Here is a 25,879-nt window from a genome sequence, read left to right on the forward strand (position 1 = left end):
ACCATTCCTGAGTCGAGCGTGCCAGAGAAAGCTTTGCAGTTCTGTGAAAATGGGGAATCAGCCCATTAAACTCACTGCTGACGAGCAGTGGCTGGAAAAGACATGTCCAGGCGCGGGACAAATAAGTGGAGAAATCCACGAAAAACAAAAAGCTGTAACTGGAAAGGGAAATGCAGCCCCTCAGCTGTTACCCAGCTGGGAGCTGCCCTAAAACAAGAGATTACATTAACGAAAGACCCAAAAAAAGAAATTAAAACGTAAGGAAGAGTATAGGTTTTTCCAAGCATGGGAAAGTGAAACTGAAAGGAGAACTGAAAATAAAATAAAAAAAGAGGAAAAGAAAAAACAACTAGCAGCAGCTTTAATAACCCCTGATGATGAAACTACAAAACAAGCATTTACCGAACAAAGACCTCCATTAATAGACCCACATAACTCTATTTTAGACACCTCCGTTAAATTTTCCGCACCAACTGTAGGAAAAACAGCCAGCATTACATCAAAACCTCATTTTGAACGATCTCCCATGTGGCTAAGACATAGGAAAATTAAACTTGACAATGCATACAGGGACGCACAAACGCTGTTAGCTGAGCATGAAATAGATTTTCATCCAGGAAGATCTGATCATGGCTCTGAAAAAGGGTGCAACAGTCGTGGTTCACACCCAGACCCACCGCCACCATCATCTACATTAGCGTGTCCATTAGTTGAAGTGGCAAACCCCAGATATGGCACGCTCCTAGGTGATAGTCATGGAGGAGGTAGGGATGACAGACCCACGATCCTTGTTTACCGTCCGTGGACACATAAAGATAGGCAGAATGTAATAAAAGGCATTCCACTAATACAGGAAGGCTACTGGCTCCCTACCAGATGGTAGAGCGTTTCCCCCAGGTCATGCTGATCTCCAAGCAGCATTAATACCTGTATTTGATAGGGCCCGTCAACAATTAGCACCAAAGGCCAACTATGGTAAAATAGACCAAGTTAAACAAAGTAACATGGAAAACCCACATGAATACATGGACAGGCTGAGACCAGTTGTCAGACAGAACTCAGGTCTAAATTATGCTGATGACCCGCAATCACCATACCAGCAACAATTTAAACGTGCTTTTATTAAAGGATTACTGCCAAGCATTAGGTCTCACGTAGAAAAATACTGGGTAACACAAGATACAGGCACAGTAGATGAGGCGCTTCAATATGCTAATCATGCACAAACAGTAGTGAAAAACAAAGAGAAGGCCTCAGTTTTTGCCCTAGACACTGACACCGTCTTTACGGCTTTTAGTGGGAGTGGGGGCTACAGGGGAGTTTTCAGAGGTCAAAGGAGAGGGAGAGGAATGCATAGAGGAGAAGCAAGAGGTAGAGGCAGTTTTCGACAAACACCAAACAGTGATTTTAACACTACATGCTGGAGGTGTGGAAAAGAGGGACACTTTGCACGTGACTGTAAGAGACAAAGAACACTTGACACAGAATGACTAGTTGCAACCACTGTGGCTGTAAACACCCAGATGGCTGAAAAAGAGAGCCACATAGATGAAAAAGAAGTAAAAGTTTTAACAAATGCGGAAAATAATTTAGAACAGGATGAAACTGAAGTATATAATGTTCATCAGCTAGTAAGTTTACTGGACGGGAAGCCAACGCTTACGATCTATGTAAATGGCAAAAAGTTGCAAGTGTTGTGTGACACAGGAGCTTGTAAAACAGTGCTTAAAGCAGAGCCCCCACGCACAACCTTTTCTAGAGAAGTAGTAATGGTGAAAACAGCGTCAGGGCATGTAAAAACCCAGCCACTAACAATGCCACCGACATTTTTGCATAAACCCAGTCAACGCTCCTGTAACATGCCGTGTATAATAGACCCAACCTGCCCAGTGAACTTACTAGGAAGAGACGCGATGACAAAATTAGGGATAGGAGTCATCCCCACAGAAACAGGTATGACGGCAGAAATAATGTTAGTAGAGGGAGACCCCTATCAGAGGGAAGGAAAGGGAGAGCCAAACTACTATTGGTCATTAGATTTGCCACCGCTTATGCAGCTCAAAGAAGCAGCTGAAAAGCATCTCCCCGCAAGTGCCGAAAAAATGAAGCCAACTGAGTATCACAACACCCTGCGCTATAAACAAACCCCAGGCCCAGACCCTCTGTATGATAAACAGGTGCACAGCCTAAAAAGCCCATATTTGACTTTGCAACACTTATATGTTACAAAAAGCGGAAATGCAGTATGTTCCGTGATCCAACGAGATCAAATAAAAAACCTGAATAGGATCACAAAACCCCATGTGTCAGTTGCAAAAACGACAAGTACACAATGGAACCAATTAGGTGACATCCTGCAAAAAGTAGAAAATGATAAATATACACCTACGGAAGTAGAGGGTTGGGCACAGGGTAAAAGAACAGGGTGCATGAGATACACACTAGGCTGGGTGGTAAAAACTACACCCAACACTCATTTGTACGACAGTACGCAAAAATGAGAAATTCTCTCGTTAGAGGAAGAGCCAGCACTTAAAAGTTTACCTTCTACACTGTGGTCGGATGGTCCAACAGATGTGGGATTAATAAAAAACGCGGATTCGGTAAAAGTACAGACCATTTCATCCCACAGGCCCATTAAATCACAGTATCCCTTATCTAAGGAAGCAATAGAAGGGATCAAGCCAGTGATACAAGATATGGAAAAAGCAGGAATTCTAATAAAAACTAATTCTGCTACCTGCAATACTCCAATCTTCCCAGTTAAGAAAGCTAACACTGGAAAATATCGTTTGGTACATGATCTGCGAGCAATAAATGAAATTACTGAAACGATACCACCGGTAGTCGCAAATCCTCACACTATACTAAATCAAGTCACTCCAAAGGAACAATGGTTCTCAGTGATAGATTTATCAAACGCCTTTTTCTCAGTGCCTTTACATCCAGATGCGCGACATCTGTTTGGCTTCACATTTGAGGGACAGAGATATACCTATACTAGGTTACCTCAGGGATTTCAAAACAGCCCTACTCTCTATGCTGACGCTTTAAAGAAATCAATGATGTCCTGCCCTCTGCCAGCAGAAGGACAGTTTCTGATAGGTTTGTAGCATAAACCTATTCGCTGGAACGTTAAGACAATATAATTACACTGCAAGCAAGACGCAAGTAGGCAAACTTCTTCATGGTACTCGTGCACGGGAGAGAACCAGACAAACGCCGTTCCTTCGCTTGACCCCAGTAGCTCTCGTCCGTCCTCCCGTAACACTGTCCTTTTATTGAGGTTACATGAATATGCATAGGTTCATTAACATACGACGTCTACATACAAACAAAGAGTACCTTGCCTGTGTGTGTGTGTGTGTGTGTGTGTGTGTGTGTGTGTGTGTGTGTGTGTGTGTGTGTGTGTGTTGCTGATCAAAGGGTCAAACATCCTTGGTCAGGAAGAGAGTAGCCTCCCCCTCACCCTAGATGGTTCATCCTAGATAACACGGTGAGGAAGTCCTGCAGTTCATCTAAACAAAGAGCACTTAGACTAGAACAGACGCAACTACGTTAATCCTACCATAAAACAATAAGAGAAGGTACGACCTCTCTCGTGCTCCCAGGATGTAGGTGTGCATTCTAGTGTGGAATGCACACCAAGCCTCTGTAGCCTGTTAAAGATCACACAACTTATCACTACACAATTGATTATACACCTCTAAGCATCTGTGGTTAAATATTTCTAAGCATAAATGACAATCAACAATACAAATCTAACATTTCCCCCCTTTTTGACCTTTATGCTTGAAAAGTTCCCAGGTATGAATACCTCATGTCTGACAGTTTCAATGCAAACATTTTTTTACTCAGCATATGTCAAATCACCCTAAATTACTGTAAAAGTTACACAGTTTAATAAATGTATTAGCAGTTACCCCATTCATTGAGCTCATCTCATGGCAAACTGCATCTTACGAGCAACCAAAGAAATTGTTAATTTAATAGTGAAACTAAGAAAGTAACATTTTCAAAAACATCTCAGCTTGGTGATGCTTCCTCCGGGTGTGCAAATCACATGTCTCTCTGCAGAGTGGTTTGAGTTCTGCAGGGCGTCATGAATGTCTCTTCTAGTTGTTTCGTGGTCCATAGGACCAGAATCCAAATGTATGTAGAATAAACATTCAAACATACCAGTTAGTTTTGTTGTTTGTCAACATGGGTCTCAGCTATTTCCAAGCTGCAGACTTCTCAGCACTCTAGTTTTATGGCCTCTTACCAGCCCCCATCACCTGACTTCAGACCTTCGTCTTGTGAGGGGGATATTTACGACTCCGTCATTGTCCACGCTCTGCAGAGAAACACCTCTGTGGAAAGGGTGCAGGGTTCAGTTGTCTTACTGCTGTTATGATCCCAGCAGCCTTCAGAGTGTCATCGTATGCACAGTATAGTGGCACAGCATTAGGTGATGTTCATAGGAAACTGCTGTCATCACCACCATAGCTTCTGGTTCCTGTGCTTTCACAGAATCATGACGTCATCCTCGAACTCCTTCTGCGCTGTCGATGGAGCTTGGCACGCTCCCCTCATCCCACGAGTTTTCATGTTCCAACGCTGCTGAAGGTTTAAGGCAGAGCACGTCGTACACCTTAGTTGTCTTCCTCAGCGTCAATATTGAATGTTTCATTTTATTTAACATCTTGCTGTGGGAAGTCTCCTCTTGATCTCCTGGAAGCTCAGTAGCACAGCTCTCTGTGTGATGTCTGCTGTGCTGAAGATGATCTCTGATCCTCCTGAAGCCTCTCTCCTGGCCTCAGCTCCCATCCTGTGGACGATCCTCTCAGGCACTCCTTCTCGTCATGCATAGTCCTGATTTTGGGCCTGCTGGATCTGTCTCTCTTAGGTGAGAGTTGTCATGTGTCCATCTCCTCTGCCTTCCTCCTGGTTCAGCTGTTTCCGGCACCAGCTGGGGTCCTATAAGGATGAGCGTCGTAGTCAAGGTAACCAAGAGGGTCCTGGTCGCACACAGGTCCGTCACGCCTCGCACTTGGTTGCCCTAGAGTTGATCAGAGGCTGGAGGTTGAAGTGCGAGCTTACCCTACGGGGGCTCAATCAGCACTCCCCCCTCACCACTGAAACAACCAAGTGTGAGATTTCTCTATTGTGCTGTCTTGAGGGTGCCGGGGTTTCCTGGGACCTCGACCTCTTGCAGTGGCTCTGATAAATCCAGGAGGGTCTCTCGCTATTTTGCAGGCAGTTAAAATGGTCCTTGCTGTGGCTCCAAGGTCTGATCTCATGATGGGCCCCAACCAGCTTGACCTTTGACCTCAACCACTGCCTGGCTGTCAGCTATGCCTGGAATGGTTCACGCTTCTCACTGGGCCTCTGAAGATTTCTCAGGAGATTACTGCTGCACCTGTATTTCCTTGCTAAGAAGAAAAACTTCTATTTGGAGAGCATGTCAACAATCATCAAACCACATTCTTTAGTTCAGTGAACTTCACTTATAGGCCATCAAAGCCTCATCTGAACATGGATGCACCACTTGCATAGGTTTAATACTTGTAAATAAAACGGCTAATCACACAAATCACTGCAACAATAATAGTAAACATTGTTTAATGTTAATCCTTGCACTCCACCTCTTGACGCATGGACATTCCCATGCGTCAACTCACCAAACCTGGATCCCTGTCTTAAAGAAAAAGATTAGCTAGATCATGTCCCAGGCAACATCAGGGCACCTCCTCCGGAGTAGCTCCGTAACCCTGCAATAAAAGATGTTAGCGTGTGTTGCATATTAAGTTTGCTTAACACCTGGCTCTCCCAGGAGCCTGCATACACACCATCACGGCCTGGAAAGCAAAATCTGGAAGTGAAATCAAACTTCATACCTGTAAACAATTGTATCATAAGAACAATAAGCATTCAACATCAGCAAGACAAGTGTCATGTGCAGGTTTTCTCAAATCAGTAACTACAACTATTACCCTAATTCACCTCAGACATGGATTATCCCATGTACTCTGTTAACATTAATGTAATCAGTGACTTCTCTTAAGCAAAGTCACTCCACTCATATATTATTATTATGGGTTCAAAAGTGGCCAGCAAATGAGCCCATAATAAACTATTCCATAATTACCGTAATCTCTTATTTGTTTTACTCATGTCACTTGTCCGCTTCAGCTGAATCTTCTAAATGCAGTCTCAGAAAAACAAACATTAGCAATACACATTGACCATCCTGGTGGGCAGGCGTCGGCCATCCACATTCCAGAGGTGCCATAAAACACCATAAAGTTAACACTCACTGTGGAAAAAGTAACACTGGTCTCATCACAGTATGTCTCAAACTATATTAATTTCTCCATCAACATATAGCCTGTAACTACAGTTTTCTTCACACATAAACCCAGAAATCTTGTAGTAGAGAAACATTAGCCAGTATTCCTATAAATCACATGATCAAACACATGAAGAACCGTAATGCTGTAAAAACGAAAATGCAAATGTTAGCGCTTGCGCAGGCGTATGCATACTTTGTCACAGTTATCTCTGTGAGCACACAAGCTAGTGAATGACACACACATAGTAAATTCACAGACACAGAAAATGGCATTTAAAATGTTAAATCATCCCGCAACCTCGAGTGTTGCTGTCATCTTTCTGCTTCTGTAAAGGGAAGCACACACAGACTCATCTGCACCCCTGCCAGGCGGGGGTCAACTTCACACAGTCGTGTTACATCAGTAAAGTCTTGTCAGCTTTTGTCAGCTTTTACCAGTCAGTCAGTTTGTTTTCCTTTCACTCACTCATTCATGCATTCATTCTTTCTTTCTTTGCTGATAGTGGAACCTATCGTCGCATTTAGTTTCCACTCTCAGCAAAATGACGTCATTTCAAAAAGAAAAAGAAGAACTTTAGTTTGGATTACATCGCTGAATCCTTTTGGACTGGGACTGTCATTTAATAATTGTCCCAAATAAGTGGCTTTCTCCAGAGTCCATTTAAATGTGGAGAACTCACTTGGCACAATTTTCTTGACGACGTGTAGCGCTTTTAATTCCCGACGTGCAGATCTGCTTAAAGAACAGAGATTATTGAACAAAACTTTCAGTGCACTGTGAAAGTATCAAAATAAAAAGGCCTTGTTAAGTCATGACACAAGCTCCTCATCTCAGGAGGGTAAATCATACCATTAGCATGGGTCATCATACCATCATACTAATCGGCAGGCTCAACTTCACAACAAAAGAAAAATCATCAGCTAGATTCACTCCAAATCAACCATCAGCTGCACAAAACAACATAACCTTAATGCCTTATTAGCTATGAGTTTAATCCCCAGGTCTGTGCTCTTCACTCATTTAGGTCACAGATCTATTTTATTCAATTTTCCTTTTCCCTTCATCATAAAACATGTGACATGCTGTCATGCACTTCACAAAACAGTCTGTTCTGACGTATTCAGAGTTGTGTATCTAAATACAGGATTCACTCGCACATCAAAGCAGGAAACTCAGTGTTTTAGAGTCTCCACTCAACACACAACAACTCCAACACATCTCATTCACTCATACTAGAATTCAGTCACCTTTCATTAATCTAAAACCCAATCAAATAATTTGCATATCGGCTATTAACCCACTAAGTTGACAGGACAACAGAAATGCATGTTCAAAATGTTATCACTAAAAGAGAATTTCCCTCATACAGTAAATTTAGTAGTAAACTTGTGCTGCATCAATCAAGCAGGAAGCTTCTCCCAATTTACTATATTAACACTAAATTTATTATCTGATCACTGGTTGGTCAAACCAGAATCTTTTTTCCCACAAAAGTTTAAATTGTTGTCCTGCAACCTAGAGAGTCAATTTTTTGCATTGGATAAATTCAGCATTTGATAACAAGTGTCTGCTAAATTGACACTATTTTAGCACTGATGAAAGATAACAAGCTAATTTTCATTGCATGTGTGTTTGTTATTAGGCAGGTTTAATGCATGTATGTGGAGCTGCATATCCAACAGAGCATGTTCTCTGCCTTTCCTACACATTTCTCTGCTATTATTTGATCACTTCTTAACTAATGTGCTATGAGTCCACTGGTTTTTGCATCACACGAGGTGACTTGGACAAGATGATAAACAGACTCACACGCTTAAGATGTTGTCTAATCTTCATAAGCTCTCTTGTGTTTGTGTTAGTAGGGTTAATGCATGTTGTGCTTGTGTGTGTGATTTTGTATATGTTTCTATTTTTGCAGTGTTTCAGACTCCTTCACAATTTTCCAACTTAAGCAGTCAGTTTTGTTTTTCCCAGGTTTGCTAACCCAAATTTTGATTTCCCACATTAAATAATTCCTATGTGTTCTCACCTAGTCTTCTCACTCTGTTGTCCTCTCACTCTTTTGTCCTCTCCCACTTCAACAGTCCCGGCAGTTCTCCTTCAGCTTTGTCCTGTCTAGTAGCTGAAGTGCTGCTGCTGCCTTCTTGGGCGACTTCTTAGCAGCTGCTGCCGGTTTCTTGGCTTTGGCCGCGGCGGGCGTCTTAGCTTTGGTCTCAGTAACCCTGTTCATCTTGAAGGATCCGGAGGCCCCGGTGCCCTTGGTCTGCACCAGAGTGCCCTTCGCCACCAGACTCTTGATGGCGGTCTTGACACGGGCCTTGTTCTTGTCCACATCGTAGCCTCCGGCAGCCAGAGCCTTCTTGAGGGCGGCCACGGCTTTCACAATCAGCTCGCCCACACTGGGGCCGACCTTCTTGGGATTGGAAGTCGTCGTCTTCTTCTTCTTGGCCTGAACCTCTGCACAGGGCGCAGGACGTGTTTATGATGGAGCCTTTCCCACCACAGCGCCGGCACGTTGAGCGCATCATGAAGGGTCCATTTCTTTCATGTAGCTATGGTCGCTAGCCAGCATGCTAGCCGCATGTGGCTTGCCCGAGTCACTCAGTCCTTTCTGAGCATTTCGACATGCTGCCGCCGCAGAACCTGGCCTCAAATCCAGCAAGCTTAGCGCGCTGATCTCCAAAAAAGTCCCGAAAGCCAGAAAGACGTCAAATAAGTGTCTCGTGCTAAGCGCTCGAACAAAAACACCTCTTCACGCCGCCATCTTGCTCGCCCTTCCGTGGAATTCATTCAATCAGACAGGAAGATGGGTTTGCTTTCTTCTTCTGCTGCTTTTGCTTCTGCAGCCTCTGCTCCGATACTGCCGCTGCTGATCAGGTTTTTTCAGGGAAGAGTGAGAGTTTTGAGACAGATCGTGCTGTAAATAAGTCAGCCAGAAACTTGGCTTGAACGTTTCCAATTGTTAAACTATAACTTTTCTTCCGACCGCTGCATGTGGAAAATTGATTCAGGTCTGCTTTTCACCTGAAAGTGACAACTAAGACATTTTCATTATTATCATCAATGCTTAATCAACACATATCTCTCTCTCTCTCTCGCTCTGTGTTTTTGTGAACAATCCTTTCTTAAAAGCAGAAAATGAAATTATAGTTGTTTTTTTGGTTGATCAACACAAAACCTTTTTCCTATGATTATTTTTTTTCTACAATATAAATTCTCCCTCTTATTCACTCTTTTTTTTTATTTACAATAGCTGGTGACCTGCAAAATCACCGCTGTCACTCACAATCAAAGGCAATTACTCTTGCACAGTGCACAAAAACACTGTGATGTCAGACACATTCACACTCACTTTGTCATCTGCATAAATAAATCATATGGCTGGAGATATGTGCCATGGTGAGCCATAGGCATGATCACACGTTTATTTAATTATTTTCAACCCAACAAAACAAATAAACAAAAACATGATGCTGATGCTATGAACACTCCACACACAAGAGTCAAGATTCAGGAAAACTGCTCATGGAAACGCTGCACACTCCAGTTATCACAGTTATCATAGCGCTGTTTCCCTCTCTTAGAGTAGTTCTCAGACAGCTCTCGATCTGATAATGTGTAGCCTGCTCATCAGCTCAGAAGAAAAAAAAAAACTGCAACGCAACATCACACAGTAGTTGCTCTGCCCACAGCGGCAAAGTCTTACATTTTCATATTCAACTCAGCTTCTCCATCATGTACTTTTAGATGTTTCATACAGGGTTCAGCATATTAGTTGTTTTCACAGGTGTGCTCCATATCTCAACAATGGCTCATAACAAGACGACAGTCTTTCACACAGGTCAAGTGCCTCTATGCACTTCATTAGTTTAAATATTTACCTATATCACTTCACCTCACATGTCATTGTACTGAATTTAAGCAACCACAAGCTTAATGTAGATTACTTTTAACAACTATCCACCTCAATTACGTCTATGGTCTGGCACACAGGCTGTTGTCGATCAGGGCAAGCTAAAGAGTTAACATTTTGTGTCAGCTACCAGGAGCAAAGTCCAGCACAAACGTCTGTCTCCCTCCAACTCACTCTTGGTTGCTTAGAAACCCATGATAACAACAACAGTCGGTGTCACAGACCACGTGTTCTGCTCCGCACACACTCACACAACAACAAAAACGACGACGACGACAACAATGACAACAACACAAAATAGGCCTACTCCGGACTCACACCGGACCGCTCGGGACCCTGACCCAGTTGTGGGACGCTCACCCACTCGCGCGACAAAACCCAATGAAGGGACGCTCGGGACACACACCCAGGGCGATTTCAAAACCGGACACTCACCGGACGCTTGGGACCCTTGGGCGATTTAACCAAAACCTCTTTTTCGGGACACAAACCCAGTTATCGCTCCACAAAGCAGCGAACTTCTCAACGCCTCACAAAATGGCGGAGACTGCACAACGACACGGTTATAGAGTCGGCCTCTTCAAACTTACTTGGCGTTGCTTAGCGTGTAATATCAGCTTCGAATCCCGCCGATCGCCATTCATCGAGGAGAAAGATAGACCGCGAATCCACAGGAACTTCCTGGCTGACGTCAGTCTTTCAGCGTGCCTCTCCTCCCCTCGGTGAATGCGATTCCAGGGCTCCGGCTCTCGAAGGACCAATTAATGATAGGTTTGTAGCATAAACCTATTCGCTGGAACGTTAAGACAATATAATTACACTGCAAGCAAGACGCAAGTAGGCAAACTTCTTCATGGTACTCGTGCACGGGAGAGAACCAGACAAACGCCGTTCCTTCGCTTGACCCCAGTAGCTCTCGTCCGTCCTCCCGTAACACTGTCCTTTTATTGAGGTTACATGAATATGCATAGGTTCATTAACATACGACGTCTACATACAAACAAAGAGTACCTTGCCTGTGTGTGTGTGTGTGTGTGTGTGTGTGTGTGTGTGTGTGTGTGTGTGTGTTGCTGATCAAAGGGTCAAACATCCTTGGTCAGGAAGAGGGTAGCCTCCCCCTCACCCTAGATGGTTCATCCTAGATAACACGGTGAGGAAGTCCTGCAGTTCATCTAAACAAAGAGCACTTAGACTAGAACAGACGCAACTACGTTAATCCTACCATAAAACAATTAAAACAAGATGCGACTTCTTCCCGTGCTCCCAGGATGTAGGTGTGCATTCTAGTGTGGAATGCACACCAAGCCTCTGTAGCCTGTTAAAGATCACACAACTTATCACTACACAATTGATTATACACCTCTAAGCATCTGTGGTTAAATATTTCTAAGCATAAATGACAATCAACAATACAAATCTAACAGTTTCTACTTTATGTAGATGATATTTTAGTGACTGGCCACACAGAGGAAGGGTGTAAACAGAACACTATGGCTGTGCTGCGTCACCTGGCAGAGCAAGGCCACAAAGTGTCTCTGAATAAACTCCAATTATGGAGACCTGAAGTAGCATACTTAGGCCATACCCTCTCAGGTGAAGGAAGGAAACTCCTAAACAAAAGAAAAGAAGCTATACAAAATGCACCACAGCCACAAACTAAGCAACAGATGATGAGTTTTCTCGGGTTATGTAATTACTGCAGGGCGTGGATTCCAGAATATGCGGCACAGGTGCAACCACTGCAAAACTTAATCTATGGAAAAAATCTTGTTTTAAAAGATAAAATACAGTGGACACCAGAGGCAGAAGGAGCATTTAATAAATTAAAAAATATGCTCCAAACAAACGTTGTGCTTGCATTACCAGATTATGACAAAACATTCTACTTAAACGTAGACGGAACACAAGGAAGCAACAAGCTGTCCCCATTTGAGATTATACATGGGAGACCTTTTCCGCTACCAGTTACTAGCGAGCCACTAGATAAATCGATTCGTGAAACCACTCTGGCAGAATGGATGACTCAAGTGTTAACAAACAGAGAAGTTGTGTTGAATAATAAACTGCCGCAAGACTCTCTTTCACCTATTTCTTGCAGGTTGAAGCCAGGTGATTGGATCCTTGTTCGAGTACTCCAAAGGAAAAATTGGAGCTCGCCATGGTGGGAGGGGCCATTTCAAGTGCTTCTGACCACTCCATCTGCCTGCAAAATAGCGGAGAGACCCTCCTGGATACATCAGAGCCACTGCAAAAAGGTTGAGGTCCCAGGAAACCCCGACACCCTCAAGACAGCACAATAGAGAAATCTCACGCTTGGTTGCTTCAGTGGTGAGGGGGGAGTGCTGATTGAGCCCCCGTAGGGTAAGCTCGCACTCCAACCTCCAGCCTCTGATCAACTCTAGGGCAACCAAGTGTGAGGTGTGATGGATCTGTGTGCAACCATGGGGAGGTGGACCCTCCTGGTTACCTTGACTACGATGCTCACCCTTACAGGACTTCAGCTGACCTCAACAGCAGCTGAACCAGGAGGCAGGCAGAAGAGATGGACACACGACAACTCTCACCTAAGGGACATGACGCAAGATCACATTCATCCGTGGATGAATAATGCCTAGTACCGTTATATCCACGACAGAACAAAGGCAGAATCGGCAAATACAGACTGTTATGTCTGTTCTCATATGCCCAGCACGTTGACACACCCTACATTATATGGCGAATATATGAACAACACTCAAGCAAAGTGTGCAGCCAGCTTTGCTGGCATTGGATTCCAACACAGCCGAATCATCATCGACGATAAAATCTCACACGCTGTTGGACTTAGTAATGGAACATGTGATCAACTCTTTTGGATCGACTTCAATGTGACAAATCGGAATATCTCTATCCATTTCCCAGTGTTCCTGGACCAAGTGCCAGGAAAGAACCACTCCATGTGTTACCAGCAAGAGAAAGGTAACAGACCCCTTGGAGACACCACAAACTGTGTCCAAACTGCAGGCCACGGAGAGGGCGCACCTGTGAACATGAGTGGACCCTCTAACGGCACGTACTGGGTGCAAGGAATGGCCTGGTTATGTGGACAACGGGCATATTTCATATTGCCCCCAGACTGGACAGGAACATGTGCTCCTATATTCCTGTCAGACCACACCTTCAGGATGACTGCAGTGAACACCACTTCTACAGTACGCCGGAAAAGAAAATTAGTGATTCCTAAACTTCAAGCACATGACCCGATATGGGGAGGCAACGTGCCCAAGGAATTCAAGTTATGGACTACTGGACAGAAAGTACTCCATTCATTGTTCCCCTGGGTGGGAGCTGGAAAAAGTATGCTGAGAATTGGAACTCTGGATTACCGGTTTGGACTTTTCCTGAACGCTTCATGTAAGATCAACGAACAGCAGAACCAGGAAATTGATGCATTACGGATTACAGCGATGCAACATCAAGTAGCTCTGGATATGATATTAGCAGAGAAAGGGGGACTTTGCGTCCTTTTTAATACCACATGCTGCACTTACATACCAGACGACGTACATTCATCAAACATGACTGACGCCCTGAATGTTTTGAGACAGATCCAGCAGGCCCAAAATCAGGACTATGTAAGTGATACAAGTGACTGGTTCTCTTGGCTATACACTGGCTCCTGGTTACAGGTGCTAAAAAGACTACTCATCGGAGTTGGGATATTTTTACTTTTATTTTGTGTCTTTGTAATGTGTATATTGCCATGCCTAAGACTCCTGATTACCGTATTTTCACGACCATAAGGCGCACTGTGCTAAAAGGCGCAGTCTCAGTTATGTGTGCCCTTACTGTATTTAACACACACATAAGGCGCACTGGACCATAGGGCGCATACAAGTACCGTATGCGTATTTAAAAATAAAGCGGGAGCAAACCTGAATTCGGTACCTTACTCACATTTCTATTGCCGGTAATCGTCATCATCAACACACAAGCATACAAGTGTGCATATTTAAAAATAAAGCAGGAGCAAAACAAAGTTTGGTACTCACATTTTTATCATCAATCAAACCCATCGAAGTCCTCATCCTCTGTGTCTGAATTGAACAGCTGCGCTAAATCTCCATCAAACATGCCAGGTTCACTGTCTTCACCGTCAGAGTCACTTTCCGTGCCGTGCGGCTCCTCGGAAATGATGCCGGCTTTTGCGAAAGCTCGAACAACAGTGCCAGCAGACATGTTAGCCCAAGCATCTACAATCCATTGGCAAATTGTGGCGTAACTCGCCCGGCGCTGCCTTCCACTCTTAGTGAAACTGTGGTCTCCACCGGTCATCCATCGCTCCCAGGCCGCTCGCAGCCTTACTTTGAACGGGCGGTTCACACCGATGTCCAGCGGTTAGAGTTCCTTTGTCAGGCCTCCCGGAATGACAGCAAGCTCACAGTTCATTCGTTTCACTTGTTTTTTCACATCGGCTGTGAGATGGGCACGTATAGAGTCACAGATCAACAGCGATGGTGATGCGTGGAAAAAACCACCTGGTCTCCTTACATACACCTCCCTCAGCCACTCTTTCATCATTTCCTCATCCATCCAGCCCTTTTCATTTGCCTTAATGATGATTCCTGCTGGAAACTTCTCTTTAGGCAAAGTCTTTCTCTTAAAAATCACCATAGGCAGCAGTTTCTGTCCATTAGCATGGCAGCCAAGCACAACAGTAAAAGAAGACTTTTCGTGCCCCGTTGTGCGTATCGCTACTGGGATGTCGAAAGTGAGCGGCACCTCATCCATGTTTGTGATGTGGCTGGGCTGGATGTGTTTGTCGGCGATGTGTTTGCTGCAGTAGGAGCGGAAGATGGCCAGCTTTTCATTATAATCCGCTGGAAGTTGCTGCGCTACCGTAGTCCTGGTCCGGATGGAAAAATGGCACCGTTTCATGAAACGAAAGCACCAAGACGGACCTCCTCGGAAATGTTCAATTGTCATTTCTTCTGCTAGCGAAACCGCTTTTAGTCGAATGGTGACCGTCGAAACGCTTCTCCCACTCGTTCTTTGCTCAATGATCCACTGCTTGAGTTGTTCCTCCAACTCGGGCCACCTCGCCTTATGTCCGCGGAAAGTCAGCTGCGTTTTCTTGACCTGCCGGAGCTTGTTTTCCAGCTTCCTCCATTTGCGAACCATCGATTCGTTAATCTTAAATTCTCTCGCCGCTGCTCGATTTCCATGTTCCTCCGCGTAGCTGATGGCCTTCAGTTTAAACTGTGCTTCGTAAGCGTGTCTCTTTGCCATTTTCAGGGTTGTTAAAACAACGATGTCCTGCATAATGCACATACCTGTTCTTTTATACAGGTATGTGCGATTGTCCCGGTATATACGATCAACGCCCACACTTCACCCTTTAGCGTTCTCATGGTGTTCTCTACTACGTCCTCCTTACAACACATAGGGCGCACCGCGCTATAGGGCGCGCCGCACTTTTTGAAGAAAATCTAAGACTTTTAAGTGCGCCTTATGGTCGTGAAAATACGGTAACCGCATAATATTTTCTACTGTTGCTGCATATACAGCTGTGACAAATGATGATGATAACTTTGGCCTGTTAGAACATGAAGACTTTGTGTGATTAATGACGATGTGACAGAAAATGTACAACAAGATGTTACAAACTGATATCTCACTTTAAAGGTTTTACTGACAACAGGAGGGAATGTCAAGGGAAAATTGTATTCAGTAGTCAGTATAATCTTTTAGTGATATAAGTTTGTATATGGTAGAATACTGCTTGTAGTTATTTGTATTAGGAAATGTTTAACCATGTATACTTAGAGAGAACAGAATCATAAGAATATAACAGCACGAGCACTGCAAATGCAACTAAAACATGTTGACATCAAATGGTATGTTATTTGAAATCTATATGAAATAATGACACATCTATGTTTTCCAATTTTTTTTATTTATTAATTTTATTTTTTCCACAGTTGTGTAAATCAGTCTGTCTGTGGACTGCCAGCCAACACATCCACAACACCAACAACTCAGACAGCACAAAGCCTTTTAAGTTGGCGAGGCGTGATAGCAAATGCAGCGCAGGTACATCCATCTCACCTGCAGCAGCATCGCAGACCACGCCCCCCCTCCACACCACTCTTTCCTCAGAGTTGCTCGCCATCGTTGCGCTCAGAGGGTAGAAGGTCCCGATCGAAGTGCACAGGTAACTTCCCTTCACATTTCACGACAATGATCCTGTTAGTGAGAAGCCTGCCTTCATACTGGCAGCTGGGTTTCCTGGCTCCCTGATGCTTTAGCTTACATTTAATTATGCGAAACGTTGCGGTACTATACGTCATGCCGCTATTTTCATCGTACCTCCCATCACCTCTACAAATGGATTTGACCTTTGCTGGAATGCTGAGGATGAATGTGTTGGTTTCCTTACAACTGTTGTCAATTTTGTAGATATTCCTATTTGATATTTCTGTGTTACACAGCTTTTCAGTCATCTTAGCATCTACATGCTGTCTTCTAAACTTTTCATAAGGTGTTTCTTCAGGTCGGTGCTCGCTTGGTTGAAAATTGTTCACTTTGGAAAATCCGGAAGCAAAGAGCAGCACGAGCATCATGCAGACAAACAGTGTCTTCATCGTCTCCTGGAGAAGAAAACACATGGACATTTTTCCACATTAAGAATTTGGCAGATACATCCTTTTGGATCCTGAAGCTCAGTAAGTCGTCTTTGTGAGCTGCAAACACACACGACAAGAGGACTGATAGACCTTTTTCTTTAAATGAAAGAAGTAGTTTTATTTATAGTTTTCTTTTTTATTTATTTATAATCATATATATTACTTTGTTCTCTGTTTATTTTTTATTTTTCAATTGTTAGGACGATTTCTAAATATCCTGAACAAGCCTGATCTGGACGGCTCCTGGAAGCAGATTCAGGCGTGATGATGTCATTTTCAACTGGAAAAAGAAGCTTTGAAAAGCTGAAGTAGTTGTCTTTAAATGTTTAGATATTTAACCTTGTTGTATTACTTTATATTTTATATTCATCGTATTAAGACATCAAGATATTTGTTTTTGCCTTAAAATTTTGTGTTTTAATTTATACTTTTTGTTATTATTTTTTTTTAATTTTGTCATTTTGCCTTTTTTACTTGATGTGATTTGGATAAATATATATTTATATCTACAGATATATTGAGAGAGTTTTTCTCTGGGTTTCACAAGCCCATTTTATAGATAAAAGTCCAGGTCATAATAGATCCGGTTCATTAAGAACAAAGTTTAAATCCGATTTAATATAAATGCCTTTCTGCACTCAGTTATTCTTTCCTGTCATATGTTTCAGTGTGCTCTGTAGTAACAATGACACACTGCAAAATTAAAATCAAACAGAACTCAAGACACTATGGATTTTCCTCCAATTCGTATCTGTTTGTGTAATTTATAGGATTTTTTATTTCAAGCTTTTCCAAATTAAGACACTCACCTTTTTTTTCCTTTACTAATGATGATGATTAACCTGCAGTGGTTCAGGTATAAGTTGGTTGTCTGGAACAGCAGGTGATGAAGATGTCGTGAAGGGTCTGTGGTTAATGTATATAGTGGGTTCATTACATAACTGGATAGGCAACATCTGACAGTCAGTTTAAATAAGATCTTGTTGTATTTGAACACAAATCAGCAAAAACAGGTCTCTCACCGTGCAAATATACAGCTTACGTAAGTTTAGTATGCTCACCGAATGCAGTGTTTAGTGTAGCAGCAGAATTATGACAGTTTATGGAGATGTTCAACGTGAGCCTGCTGCCCAGCTTTAAAAGGAAAATCATTTTAAATGATACATAATAAGTTCTTACCAAAAGAGGAATGCAGACGGAGATGAGCAGAGATCTCTTCTGCAGTTCAGATGCTGCTGTGAGTTATAGTTCACTTCTGTCACAGAGGAACAAAGTGTGTTTGGATCTGGACACTTTGATTTTTATACTTCTGATCAGCACCACCTCAAATAATCCTTTGCATCCACACCTACATCACTGGCCCACCACTTCTAGGAAACTTTAACACTTCCCTGCTTGTGACTCAGAAAGATAATGCAAATATGATGACCACTGACCACAAGAACCTGCATGTAGATGCAGCCTGTTTTTCCACATCTGGCTTTAGAAAAAAAAATTAATGCACAAACAAATAGATTTAAAATAAAAGATGTGTTGGTATATTTTGACCTTTCAAATAAACTATTAACACTTCTTTTTTCCCCTTTTTAAGTATAATTTTTGGCAAATAAAGTGAATGTTTTGACCATTTGCAGTTAAAATGTTGAACAATCTTTTTATTTTTGTTTTACTACCAGTTGGTTGTAATAATTTCATATGAGGGTTTAAATGGATGTATAACAAAACAAAGGATAAAAGTATATATAAAAGTATATTTAATGAAGCTGATCGAACAACAGTGCAATATGGCATGATGACAGTGTTTACAATTTTGGCAGGAGAACAAAAGATAAATATTATAAAATACAAGACATGAAAATCTCAGAGGTCAGGGGTCGGGGGCCCAGGAAGTCTGACCCGCAGATTCCAGGTCTGACTTCGAGTACATAAAATATCATCTTTCTTGTGGGGAAGGAGCCTGAGTTAGAGCAGGAAGTTACACCATATTGATATTGTTGGGGTAGCCTCAATGCCAGTGTTGGACTCTCCAGTTTCCTTGAAGGAGGTTTGACTTTGTGCCATCGTTGGCTGGACTCTGTGCTCATTGATATCCCCGTATCAGTGAGTTAAGACACCATGCATTTATTTTCTGTGTGGCACACAACAAGAAAACAAGCCAAGAGAGAACACATCAGCCTCCAATGACAGTTTATTAAAAGGTTTATTGGAGGTTATTTGTTGTGTTATTGAACCTGTGTGCTAATGAAAGAGTGTCCTTAATAAACGTACTCCATAAGGAAGTGTGTTCACAAGTGCACAGAACACATTAGGGCACAGGTCAATGATCGATTTTACAATTGTATTGTCAGATCGATGGACACTTTCGGATACTTGGATATTCAGGTGATTAGAGGAGCAGAGATGATCAGCTGATCAGGATTTGGTGGTGTGTTGGATCAGGTGGTGGAGAGATACAGGACAGGCCTGACATACACAAACGTATAGTGAAGGTGCAGAGGCTCAGATCTGTGACATCGTTAAGTCCCAGCTCAGTGTCCATATTTAGATGTAACAGTGCTATAGACTTTACCTGACAACTTGTATGAGTAATGTTTTCATCTTAGGCATGTAAATTTCATTTGTGAATATATTTTTAATACTTGTACAACAGATTTTTTTGAGTGTTAAATAGAAATTATATGCTGAAACTGAAGTGATGGGTCGCACTCTTTAGTTCACCCCTGCTCTCGAAACAATGTAGGTGGTCCAATTAACATATTTACATTTTTTCATTTGCTTTTGCTGTTTCACTTGCAAAATATTTCCAGTGTGACATTTGATCAGGTCTTGTAAACCTTGTCGTTAACCAAGCAGTCACTCCCAGGCTGCTGTGCTGATCACCGGATCTTAACTTAATTGTCACAGTGCACTCAGAACAAAACAGCCATGCAGAGATATGAGTCACAGTGACATTAAAACTGATGAAGACCGTCGTCGTTAGAACCAGCAAACTGAACGAACTAAAAAAGATCATCTAAATTCAACTGGTCTAAAATATCAGGATCTCAGTGTTAAGTCCATATTTTTGAAGTAGAAGCTTTTACTGGTTTTACTTAAGAAAAAGAAATAATAAGGAATTGTTTTGGAATTTGTCCAGGTTAACAGATGAAATCATGTTCAGTGCTTTGTCCTGTCAGTAAACACAGATTCTTTATTTGCACTGAATGGGACAGCATATAATTTCACTGCTTTTGGTGTAATGACAATAAAAGATAGTTTCAAAGTCTGACCTGCAAAGCCCGTCCACCCAGTGTCCTCCTCAGTCATGCTGGTTGCATGATTGCTGTAGAAGTGCTAAACTACTGTGACCTGATTAATTGAACTGAGCTCACACTGCAATAACTAATCAGTGAGGTGGTAGTTTAAGTACTTCATTACCAAAATGTATAAATGAAGTACATCAGAAGATGTTGGGGAAGAAGCACTTCACCGGGTGGGCCTGGACCCCCGAGGCCTGTCCCTGTGCCGACCTCGTCTGAGTCTAATAGATTTATAAGATAGAGCTCATCAAAAGACTAAGATATGAATATAAACATGATATTTGTCAGTTTAATTTAATGTTAAGTTGAACTGGAGTTAACCAGAATCCTTTACTCTTCCAACTCCTCTACTTTGTCTAACAGTTAGCTTAGCTTAGCCTAGCCAAGTTTTCTTTGCAAAATTGCTAATTGCATGGTTTCAAATTGCAGTTTTGATTTTAAGTCGACTAATTGTTCAGACCTGCTCTGGGGCCTGTCTGAAGTATTAAATTGACATATTTGTCTCAACACCTACGCAGGAGAACTTTTTTGTAAGTGTGAAATGGAAAATAGAAGAAGAAGTAGAGATGTGGGTGTTCCTATTTATATATTTTTATTTTCTGTTTCTTTAGCCAAACATGTTATTTGATCAGAGCACCTGCCTGTACACCTGCTGTTAACCAAGCAGTTATTTTCAAGCTGCTACACTGATCACAAAGTCATGACATATGAATGACAGGAAGTGTCCAGTGTCACGTAGCGATATTAATGACAACAATGATGGGTCAAAGCAACATATGATGAACATTTATTACGATATCCTGATAAATGTAATGCAGCGGGATAACTTCTACAGTTATTATGTTAGTGATGATGCCTCTTTGCTTTTCATTTATTCACAGCTTTGTGGCGTACGATGGAGTGTCAGGGCCACATTAAGATGATAACCTGCCACGGCTGCAGTACCCTCTACAACACGGCTTGTGTCGATGATTTAGTGAAGCAAACTGATCATCTGTCTCATTGTGTCTTTTGTGTGTTTGGTTTTGTGTTTTCAATGAACTGAAAGCCCTCTTTAATGCACGAGGGTGTGACCATCCACATTCTCTCATCTGTCCAGTGTCAGCCATTCATTTTGTGCAAATGGTCAAGTCTTCCAAGTGTGCGTGCTTTTCCTTCTGACCAGATGCAGCTTTTTGCACCATAACTTTATTGTCCTGATACTGATCCCCACACTGTGTATGTGCACTAAAACAGCAATCATTTCACTGCTCAGGTTACAAAATGTCATAAGATGCTGCATGGCCATACAAGATAGACTTTTGGTTATCAACAACTCTCTGAGGCCTCAACTGTGAAGCAGAACGCTGTCTTATCCGGCTAACTTCAAGAGCCAAGTTATCCTTTGAACCTAATCTGCTCCAAAGCAATTTATGTTCCAAATGTGAGATCACCAGGTACAAAATCACCACCTACTAACCAGTATGACCAAAAAAGAACAAAATAAATAAAATCCCCGATCCTGGAAGGTCCCTCAGACCGCTGTGTGCAGAGAGTAGGAGGGTGTAATATTTTTCAGCAGAGTCTGATGTCTTTGTCTTTCCATGATTAACAACGATAATGAACATAGATTCTCTACAACTTTACTTTTTTGGAAGTATTAATTTATGATCCTAAAGCAGGACACCTGCACTGTAATTAATGACCTCACATCACATGTTTAAATTATGCTTTTACATTTAACCTTTTAATCAGACCAACAAAAAGCTCATACTCAATTTTAGCAGCAGTCATTGTGACACTGATGATAAAACTTGTGTAAAATTGCAAAACTGTAAAAAGAAATTAAAAAAATTAAAAATAAAATAAAATCATTTTTGTAGCTCAGTGTTGAAATTACAGTTAACTTCACTGGTTGGCTGTTTCACCTGTAACACTTCAAAATAACATGCTAAGGTTTAATAGGTTATAAGGAATATACTCTGAGCCCCGAGCAGTGTTGTGCTAATAAGAGACGTTTTGTGTGTGCAGTGAACCAGTAAGTTTTGTATTTCATAATTTATTGAGTTTCTATTATCCTTTCTGACCTGCGTTAAGGAAGCCATTAAAGCACCATGTCCGCTGTAATAGTTCTGTAGTTTGATGCTTGAGTCGTTGCAGACTTGTTGAAACTCCCTCACCCGTCAAAGCAGCGTCTTTGTTAGTCGAGTCCAGCAGATGGCAGTGTTTCACTGTCTGACGGCTGTCTGAAGCTTCAGCTGGATTATCCGTTTGCTATGTTTGCCATGTTACAGTGGGGAGGAAAAACTCCTTTTTAACAGGAATATCTAGACATGAGTGATTACTGCAGTGGGGCACTATCTGTGCTATCTATAAGAAATGTTAGCAACAATAAAACTCTGAGGATCAGGGCTCCATTTCACTCCAGTGTTCAGTGGCATTTTAAAAGAGTGAATACCGACGCTGAATGTCTTTGTAAAGCAAAAGCACTTTGTTAGCCTTTACAGAGCAAAGCTATGGATCAATGTCCAGTGAAGAAAAATCGAGGTGGCCAGTCTGTCCTTTCCTAACCAATCACAGAGCTCCTTACATTGCACCATGTGGCTAATTTACGTTTTACTGATATTGCTGGGCTGCTGTCAATAATTTTGTCTTTATATTACAACAGAGCATTGACCTTTAACCTGTTTAATTCATACTGAGTATTTAAAAAAATGTATTGTCATAATAAATTCTGCCTCACTGAAACACCATTTTGCATTAGCCTCTATCACCTGACTCCTCACTGATGATATCACTGCATGAGCAGGCGAGCGGTAGCGGCGGGGGGGTGTAGGTGAAGCTCGTGAAGAACAAAATTCTGTACGAGCGGACGCAGTGAGTCCAATAACCAGGGGTAACTGGAAATAAGGTGTTGTAGGTTGGCTTCCACAGTGTAAAGAGACGCTTCTCCCTCATGCTCTAACAGCTGGTAAATCAATTTAGAAGCAGAGTCGATAACGGCCTCCTGAAGCTCCCTAGGTGGGGTGACTGCCGCTGGATCCATATCTGGCTGGTCCGCACTGTCACGGCGGGTGAGGAGAGCCGTGTGAAAATAATAAATGAGGATCCAATCGCAGGCAGTAGTGGAGAAGTGAAGGTGGTTTATTGAACACAAAAATAAATATGGACAAACAGCAAATGGAGCACGAACTAAACTAGACTGGAAACAACTAAACTACAGAGCACAAACACATGGGTGAGACATGGTGGATACACAGACAGACCAGCAACTACAATGACAGAGGACACGACTTAAATACACAGAGAAACACAGGGGAATTACACACAGGTGGTGGACACAGCTGGGAATAATCAACAAGACGAGACAGAGGTCAAACTGAACACACTCACATGAGACGCAGACCTTCACAATAAAACAGGAACAAGAAACCATCACACTAAGACGCAGACTCGACATAGAGAGAGAGACAGAAAATGACACATGGAACTAAAGTAAACCTGCAAAAACATGACAACTCAAAATACTGGGTCAAACTGAGCCAGAACTGTGACAGATTTTCTATAATGTTTTGCTTGAGCATGTCCTGCTTTTCTGTAATGTTATTTCTACAGTTTTAGCAGTTCTTCTCGAGGGAAAGAGAAAGATGTAAAAATCTTATACGTTATATATGTTAAATAACATGTGTAGTGCTCACATGTAATGCAGATGTTAGCTTTGATCTAACCAATAAATCCTGATTGGATGTTGTTAGCGTTAGCACTTGTGTTTGCTTCCCTGCTGTACAACAGCATTACCAAAATACAACTGAAGAAACAAACTCAGTTATGAAAAGTTTGTGTTCAGTTTGCAGTCGCTGAAAATAATTACACCTTTGGGAATGACATGGAAATGCTCCCACACTAAAGATTGGGTTTTGTTTTGGGGATTTTCCATCTTAATTTATTTGGCTACATCTACGACACTGCTATGCTCTCTCTTGCCTATGTTTTCGTGGCTGCTGCTATCTGTATTTTAATATATATATATATATATGCAATGAAAATTCCCGTCTCGCCCCTCCCGGCAGTCTGTATACTTTAAGCTCGGGTAGTTTTTACACAGGATACGGGAGGATTACTGAGAAGAACCTAAGCAAACACGTGACAAGTTTTCAACAGGAATGAATGACAGTAAAAATGTTACCTCACAGATCGTTTTCATGCCATCAGTAAGGAGCTGGTTTCAGCTGGACTGGACACACTCAAATGGCAAAGAAGGTTGTGTAGCCTTTGCAGAGAAGATGAAATGCATTCATGTAAATCAAAATGCATCTTTTAATTGAGGTAGAGGTTTGTCAGAGATATTATTCTCATAATGTACCTTTGTCCCAGCTGATTACCTTCATTAAACAGCAGGTTGCAAAAACCTCTTGTGTACCTCTTTTCAACCACTGGGAGGCGCTACAGCTTCATTCCTTTCACACTAAGGCAGCGGTAGGGAACTCCAGGCCTCGAGGGCCGGTGTCCCTGCAGGTTTTAGACGTTCCCTACCCCTGCACTAAGGCCTTTGAAATCTTCATTAACACTGAGCTTGAAATTTCTATCAGTCGAATGCAAAGGAGTCCTGTGGTTGTAGGACAGAGGTAGGGAACGTTAATCTGCCATCATTTAGATTATATGACAACAACCTTCAAATCTGAAGTCTCAGAAATCTGCTTCATGTACAAGTTCCTCCAATAATCAGGGCTAATATCACCAAATTGTACATAAACAGACTTTTACATGTTAAATATTTCTCAAATATGGGGAAAAAAACAATATAAAATACTATATTATTAACAAAATATCTTAAGATACAGCTACAAATTGCTTGAAACATTTGCAATGAAATATATAAAACAGCTTTATTGTCAGTGAGGACAAAGTTATAGTGATGCTGTGCTGGAGTGTTCAAAAGAAGACAGAGACATGAAGTATAAATATTGTATAATATTAAATATAAGAAAGAACAAAGTTATAAAAACATTAATAATTGAAATCTGCAACAATATTCACATAAAGTGTAAAATACAGAGTTAACTGTTTAATAGGTAAAGTTTAGGTCTTGCAGTCGAACAATGATCCCAAACACAGCAGCAAATCTACAGCAGAATAGCTGAAAAGCAAAGTCCAGACCTCAACCTGGGACATTCAGAGAGCTGTGCTTAAATAAATGCCCACAAACCTCAAAGAACTGAAGCAACGTTGTAATGAAGAGTGGGCCAACATTCCTCCACAACAATATGAGAGACTGATAAAGTCAAGCAGAAAACAATTACCTCACATTTGTGCTGCTAGAAGTGTTTCTAGTTATTCACAGGACTGTAGTTTGAATTTAAAGAAATGTGAAAGTGCACTGAAATTAACATAAAGTTATTGCAATTTTTAAAAAAAATCAAGAAATCTAAGAGGAAGAAACAATGTAAACCACAAATTTTTTTTCCTTATATTCTCCACACGGCAATGCACATAACAGACATAAAATATTTGCATTTATCAATAGAAAATATACAATTTTTCCATAGTCATAGCCAGGCCCGATTACTGCCAAACCTGTGCTGAATCAATCACTTAAACAGGACCTGTCTGACAAAGTAGAGTAGACCAAAACATCCTCAAAAACTACACATCATGGCGCAATCCAAGGAAATTCAGAAGCAAATAAGA

The 25,879-nt window shown here is 41.8% G+C and overlaps 2 protein-coding genes and 1 long non-coding RNA gene across 3 annotated transcripts in view; 2 read left to right on the forward strand and 1 right to left on the reverse strand.

Annotated features, from left to right (window-relative positions):
- LOC309702568 (uncharacterized protein) overlaps positions 1-25,879 on the forward strand; it is a 1,257,380-nt gene that overhangs the window by 75,093 nt on the left and 1,156,408 nt on the right. The gene's annotated exons all lie outside the window — the stretch shown is intronic.
- LOC309697315 (histone H1-like) lies at positions 8,024-8,811 on the reverse strand (the record flags this gene model as incomplete). The annotated part of the gene is made up of 1 exon (XM_082519154.1): positions 8,024-8,811. A coding segment is annotated over one exon (399 nt), but the record flags the coding sequence as incomplete, so codon positions are not given.
- Positions 16,058-17,565, forward strand: LOC309702641. The gene is made up of 3 exons (XR_014275661.1): positions 16,058-16,124; positions 16,209-16,952; positions 17,114-17,565. It is a non-coding gene; the product is annotated as an uncharacterized lncRNA (long non-coding RNA).

This window comes from Aulonocara stuartgranti (genome assembly GCF_965226115.1).
Source record: "Aulonocara stuartgranti genome assembly, chromosome: 3".
NCBI lineage: Eukaryota > Metazoa > Chordata > Actinopteri > Cichliformes > Cichlidae > Aulonocara > Aulonocara stuartgranti.